The 6,845-nt window shown below is 69.9% G+C and overlaps 1 protein-coding gene across 1 annotated transcript in view; it reads left to right on the top strand.

Annotated features, from left to right (window-relative positions):
* The first annotated feature begins 1,528 nt into the window (after positions 1–1,528).
* LOC104831303 (plectin-like) overlaps positions 1,529–6,845 on the top strand; it is a 59,196-nt gene continuing 53,879 nt past the window's right edge. Inside the window, exon 1 of the mRNA XM_010566790.1 lies at positions 1,529–1,719. Coding sequence (XP_010565092.1) covers positions 1,530–1,719 — 190 coding nt within the window. The 5' untranslated portion in view covers position 1,529. The remainder of the gene's footprint in view (positions 1,720–6,845) is intronic.

Genomic DNA, 6,845 nt, shown 5'->3' with positions numbered 1-6,845 from the left:
CAGGCCCGGGGTGCGGGTGGGCCGGGGGCCGCGGGGCACGCGTGGGCGATGCCGCCGGCGCGTCAGGCTTGGCACAGGCACGTGCCGTGCCGCCTGCCCCCCGCTCGCCCCACACACGCGTGGGCCCACCCCCCCGCTCGCCCTACACACCTGACCCCGTGCTCGGGTGCTTGGCTGGGGGGGGCCGGGAGCCTCCGGGCCGGCCGTGGCCCCGTGGGACCTGGCTGGGCTGCGGTGGGGGGCCAGGGTGGCTTCGCTCCCGGTGCCGGCAGCTGCAGCCGGTGGCTTGTGGGCCGGGTGTGGGGGCACCTTCCGGAAGGGTTTTGGCTAAAATGGCCCAACCGTTGGAGGCTGGGAGAAAATACTCCTGCCGCCGCCACCCGCTGCTGACGCTGTTGCGCCGGGGTGCCGCGGGGCTGCCGTGTGTCGGCACGAGGCCCCGGGAGAGCCGGGGCCGGTGAATCTGCCGTGTTCGCAGCTTCTGCAAATGGCGTCTCAGCAGCAGCAAACACCCCGGGGGGGCTCGGCTGGGCCCTGGCCCCCCACGACCCTGGGGCCGGCTGTCCCGGTGGCTCGGCCTCGCTGCTCGGTGCTTTCCTGCACCGAGTGGTGCGGGGTCTGGTGGGAAAAAAATAGCTTGAGCGGGTGTAACCGCGGGCGGCTCGTGGCGGAGGTGGGATGGCGGAGGCATCCGCACTGCTGCCGGCTCTGACGTGCGGTTTCGCTTGGCAACCTCCGTCACGCTCCCCCAGGAGAGCTCCCGGTGCGGGGCTGGGGCCGGCACTGCAGGGTCGCCGGCTCGGCTGGGCCCTGGCAGTCTCTTCCTGCCACAGAGCCCAACCGGCCGGCACGCCTGCGGCACCTCGCCCCGTCTCCAGTGCCCCGGGTGCTGGCATGGCCTCATCCCTTGCAGCTCCGGTCTGGCCAGTCTGCCCGTGCCGCCAGCCCCAAGCCATGGGGACGGGCTGTCGGGGTGTCACTGGTGGGGTGTCCCCACAGGCGAGTGCCCGGTGCCTCGTGGCTGTTCCCGGTGTGGGACCAGTACTCCAGCTCCTCATCTGCCCCAGCTGGGGCTGCGGCTCCATCCTTGGCTCATCCTCCTCCCTGCTCACCCCCCGCTCTGGGCATCGCCATGGCTCGTTGCCCATCCTGCTGCTGCCCCTTTGCCATGGCAGTCCCTTGGGGACCGTGGCCTCGGCAGCACCGACCGGCGCGGCTTGGTGCACCACCACCGGCTCAGACCTCGTTTCCGCACGGCGTCGTGTGCACGAGGTCTCAGCCGGGCACTGTCCCACGAGGCTTGCGGTGCCTCCTGGTGCCCCTTGGTTCTACCGCAGGGCTGGGTGCGGTGTAGGTGCCACAGGTGCTGCCGGCTGCGGTGGGAACAGGTGTGAGCGGGACGGTTGAGGCGTGCCTGAAGGCTGGCGCTGGGCGTGGCGGTGCCAGTGCCAGGGCAGGGGCTGGGTGCTGGTGAGTGGAGCCGCGGGTGCTGGGGTGTCCCTGACATTGTCCCTCTGCCGCAGGAGCCGATGTCGGTGGGGTGCCGGGAGCCAGTGGGGATGGCGGAGGAGAGCTCGAGCGGCAGCAGCGGCTCCCCCGGCCCCGGGGACACGCTGCCCTGGAACCTGGCCAAGCACCAGCGCTCCAAGCGCACCAAAGCAGCCGCCGGCAATGGGACGGTCCTGGACCCCGCCGAGAGGGCCGTCATCAGGATCGCAGGTAGGGCTGGCGGCGGGCACTGTGCCAGGGGTCTCGTGTCCCTGAGGGCGGCAGCTCGGGATGTGGCGAGGAGGGGGTCCCTGTGAGCTGTTGTGGTGGGCTCTGCTCCGGCAGCCCCCGCTGCCGCCCAGCTGCCAGGGGGAACCCGGGGATCCCTGGGGACGTGGAGACCGTGCGCCGTCATGTCTGTGCCTGGCTGCGGGACAGAGCGTTTGGCTGAGGGGGTGCTGGGGGGCCCATGGGGCACGTGTGCTGGGGGGGCCTGGGGCTGTCCCAGGGCAGGACGGTGATGCCGGGGAGGGGCAGATGCCGAGGAGCCCTCTCCGGTGTGTGCCCATGGCCCCAGGCAGCCCTCGCAGGGGGAGGGGAGGGGCAGGAGGAGCCCCCCCGGGACCAGGGGGGTCCCGGGGCAGAGCTGGGGAGGGACTGGAGTGGCCAGCACTGAGGCCGGTGGGCTGGCTGTGCTGGAGGCATCCAGAGGGCTGCGGGGCAGCTGTGGGGTGATGCCGTGGGGTGTCTGGGGGGACCAGTGCCATGGGGGCACAAGTGTGACTGGGAGCCCTGTGCTGGGCTGGGGAACCCATGGGTGACACCACGGCTGGGAGCTGTGCCGGGGTTGGGACGGTGGTGCCGCCGTGGGGGATACTTTGCCATGCCGTGTCATGTCGTGCTGCAGATGCCTGTCGACAGTGGGCACCCACGGTGTCCCCACGCAAGGCCAGTGTCAGGGCAGGATATGGCTCGGTGGTCGGGTGGGTGCGGGTCTGGCTATGCCGTGCTGGGGTGGGGGTCTGGTTGCAGAGGCGTGTGGGGCTGGGGTCTCTCATGGCTCCTGTGGGCCCCAGTCAGTGCCATGGGGGTGGCCAAAGGACCCCTGGCGTCTCCGCTGGCACCGAGGCCGCATGCTGGGGGGTCCTCATCCACCAAGGGGTTGTGTCCCTTTGGGGGACACCAAGGCTGGGTCCCCTGGGGGCAGCAGGGCTGGGGACAAGGCTGAGCTGTCCCTTGTGCTCTGCAGCAGAGGTGGGTGCCATCAGAGGGTCCCTGGGGTGTCCTCGTGTGACCATGTCTCTGCAGCTCTGGGACATGTCCCCAGGGTGTCCCTGTGTGTCTGTGTCTCTGCAGCACTCAGGACACATCCTCAGGGTGTCCCCACGTGGCTGTGTCCCCAGGGTGTCCCCACAGAACCCAGGACACGTTCTCAGGGTGTCCCCATGGCTGTGTCCCTGGGCACCCAGCACACATCCTCAGGGTGTCCCCGCATGGCTGTGTCCCTGGGGTGTCCCCAAAGCACCCAGGACACGTTCCCAGGGTGTCCCCACGTGGTTGTGTCCCGGGGATGTCCCCGCATGGCTGTGTCCCTACATGGTTGTGTCCCTGGGGTGTCCCCACAGCACCCAGCACACGTTCCCAGGGTGACGCCACATGGCCCTGTCCCCGGGGTGTCCCCGTGGCACCCAGAATATCTCCCCGGGGTGTCCTCGCAGCACCCAGGACACATGCTGTGCCAGGCTGTCCCCAGGGCTGTGCAGTGACAGTGGTGGCCGTCAGAGGGCCCCCAGGGCCATGGCTGTCCCGGGGGGCCACAGTGGCCCCAGCAGCTGGGGGGGCCATGGTGGGGTGCCCACCCAGCATCCCCCTGTCCGGAGGGGGCAGACCCATGTGACCCCTCAATGGCACAGCTCTGCTGTTGCTGGGGGGTCCCACGGGGACTGGGGCCGTGGGGACCCCCCCAGGGATCCCCTGGGGACACCCCAGGGACAGCGGTCTGCGGTGCAGCCCCCAGCTGGTGATGGGGTCCCTGGGAGCCCTGGGGTGATGGGATCCCCCCAGTCCATCTTGATGGGTGTCCCCACTGGTGAAGGGGTCCCTGCTGTCCCATCCTGGTGTGTCCCTGGGGTCCCACCTCCCACTGGGGCACAAGGCTGGGCTGAGGGTCTGTGGGTCTCTGCTCAGGGACGTTGGGGGTCCAGAGGGTCCCGGAGCTGGGGGACAGCATCCTGTGGGGCACATTGGGATGGCGTGGGAGCGGTGGTGGCATCCGGCACAGCCTGACCCAGTGACACTGCGGTGCTGAGTCACAGGGTGGGGCGCCTGCGGTGGGGGGCCGGCTGAGCCAGCGTGGGGCCATGGGTACGTGTGGGGCAAGGGGGGTTGCGTGTGGGGGGCAACAGCGTGGGGGGTGTGGGGCAGGGCAGGGCGGTGCTGCCGGCACGACCTGGTGCGTGTGGGGTGGCGGTGTGTGCGTGCACACACATGTGCACACGCGTGTGCAAGGGCAGCTGTGCCTCTGCTCCCGGAGCCCAGCTATCCCTGACATGGGAGGGGTGTCCCCAGCATGTGCTGCGGGTGCCAGCGCCCGGTGAGGGTGCGGGGCAGCCATGTGCCGGCTGGGCCACGTGCCGGCTGGCTGGGGGCCGTGTCACCCCCTTGTGCCACGCTGTGGGGTGGGGGTTGAGCCCGGCTGCCAGCGCTGCCCTTGGACCCACTATCCTTGCAAGGGCTGAGCACCTGGCGTGTCCCCATGGGGCGCCCAGTATGTCCCTGTACAGCACCCAGAGTGTCCCCATACAGCAGCCGGTGTGTCCCCATGGGGTGCCCAGTATGGCCCCATACAGCAGCCAGTGTGTCCCCATGGGGGTGCCCAGTATGTCCCTGTACAGCACCCAGAGTGTCCCCATACAGTGGCCAGCATGTCCCCATGGGGTGCCCAGTATGTCCCCGTACAGCACCTGGTGTGTCCACATGGGGCACCCAGCATGTCCCCATACAGGACCCAGTGTGTCCCCATGAGGTGCCTGGTATGTCCCCATATGGCACCCAGTGTGGCCCCATACAGCAGCCAGTGTTACCCCATGGGGGTGCCCAGTATGTCCCCGTACAGCACCTGGTGTGTCCACATGGGGCACCTAGTGTGTCCACATGGGGCACCCAGCGTGTCCCCGTGGAGTACCCAGCCTGTCCTTATATAGAAGCAGCCAGCGTGTCCCCATGGGGTGCCCAGTATGTCCCCATACAGCACTCAGCACATATCCATGGGGTGCCTGGTGTGCTGTGGACAGCACCCAGCATGTCCCCATACAGGACCCAGTGTGTCCCTGTATAGCGTCCAGCATGTGCCCATACAGCACCCAGCCTGTCCCCATGGGGTACCCAGTGTGGCCCCATACAGTGGCCAGCATGTCCCCATGGGGTGCCCAGTGTGGCCCCATGGGGTGCCCAGCGTGTCCCCATACAGCATCCAGCCTGTCCCCATGGGGTGCCCAGTATGTCCCTGCGTGACACCCAGTGTGGCCCCATACAGCATCCAGCCTGTCCCCATGGGGTGCCCAGTATGTCCCTGTATAGCGTCCAGCATGTGCCCATACAGCACCCAGCCTGTCCCCATGGGGCGCCCAGTGTCCCCCCACTGTGCAGCTCCCAGCACCCCCCCTGCAGTGCCCAGCACCCCGGGCTATTTCTGTGCCAGGCTGGGCTCCCGGCAGCCCCGGCTGCGATTGGGTTTCCCAGGGGCTTTGGGCCTCTATATTTAGGGCTGACGAAGCTCCATCCCGCTGGGACCGGTGTCACCCGGTCCCGGTTTGCCCAGGGCCACCCGCGGTGTCCCCCGGCTGTGCCGTGCTGTGGGGCAGGGCTGGGGGTCAGCCCCACGGCTGGGACGGGACCCCGGTGGGGGGATACCTCTCCAGCTGGAGCGGGGTGGTGGGGGGCTGCGGGGGGGCCGCAGCGGTGACCCGCTGGTGCCCGTTGGGACGGTGGCAGCTGAGGCTGGTTTCGGAGAAGGAGCTTTAAAAATACCCCTTGTTCTCATGGTGCCGGCAGCCGGGGGGGGCGGATGGCCCCGTGACGTCCCCATCGTCCCCACTGGCAGGAGAGCCATGTCTGCCAGGGAGGGGACGCGCTGCATCTCCCCGGGGGGAGCCGGGGCTGGATCCGGGGGTCTCTGCGTGGGGCTGAGCACCTGCTGGAGGAGGGGGTCACCCCGTCTGGCCCCCAGAGCGAGGGTGGGGAGGGGGCAGTGGGTGGGCATGGCAGGGTGGCAGCCGGGGGGGTCCCATGCTGGCTGGGGGTTGTATCCGGCACCCCCAACCCCATCCCTTGTCACCCACGCCCCCAGCCCCACACTGTCCCTTGTCACCTGCCCCCCCCCATCCCATCCCATCCCATCCCTCACCTCCTGCCCCCCGCCTCACCATGCTCCTTGGGGCACACGTGGGTACCCCATGGCTGGGGCTGGCGGTTCCCCCCTGGGGTGCTCTGGGGCCACGGGCAGTGCCTTGTCCCCAGCACCGTTTGCCCTGTCCTGGGGGGGAGCAGGATGCTCCTGCCTGCCCTGTGGCCCCGTGGGGTACCGTGGCCTGTGGGGTGGCCATGGCCCGTGGGGTACTGTGGCCCGTGGGATGCTGTGGCCTGTGGGGTGTCCGTGCCCCATGGGGCGGCTGTGCCCCATGGGGATGCTGTGCCCTGTGAGGTGCTGCAGTCTGTGGGGCGGCCACATCCCATGGGGGTGCCATGCCCCATAGGGCGGCTGTGGCCCATGGGGTGCCACGTCCGGCGTTCCCGGCGGGTGTCGGGGCGGCGTCCGGCTGTTCCTTTAAGGGTTGGGCGGGCTGGAATGTCCCGCCGTGTCCCGTGTCCGTGTCCGAGCCGGACTGGGCTGTGCAGGGCTGCGCAGTGGCCGGACACGCCGGCCGCCGGACACACCGGCAGCCCCCAGCCCTCGCTCACCGCCGCCACCGCCACCCCTGCCCGCCATGGCCACCTACAACCTGGGGTGCCTGCCCCCCAACCCCGAGGAGCAGGACTTCATCCAAGCCTACGAGGACGTGCGGGAGCGATACAAAGGTACCGAACCCCCCGGACCCTGCCCCACACGGGGGTCCGGGTTGGGGGGGGACGGCACGGGGTGGGGGGGAAGCCAGCCGGCCTGGGGGGGCCACCCGGGGAAAGCTCAGCGGCTCATTCCCATAATAGGGCACGTCAGGCGCTGTTGAGGCCCCTGCCAGCACCCGGCTCAGCCCTGCCGGCACCCGCGGGGCGCTGCCGGGAGCCAGGTCCCAGCACTGGGGATCAGGGACCCTGCTGGGTGCCCCCCCCTCAGGGGCTGCCCCCAGCCGCTGACCCCC

Source organism: Haliaeetus leucocephalus, unplaced genomic scaffold (genome assembly GCF_000737465.1).
Source record: "Haliaeetus leucocephalus isolate CR32 unplaced genomic scaffold, Haliaeetus_leucocephalus-4.0 Scaffold218, whole genome shotgun sequence".
Lineage (NCBI taxonomy): Eukaryota > Metazoa > Chordata > Aves > Accipitriformes > Accipitridae > Haliaeetus > Haliaeetus leucocephalus.
This window is presented reverse-complemented; position numbering and strand designations above follow the sequence as displayed.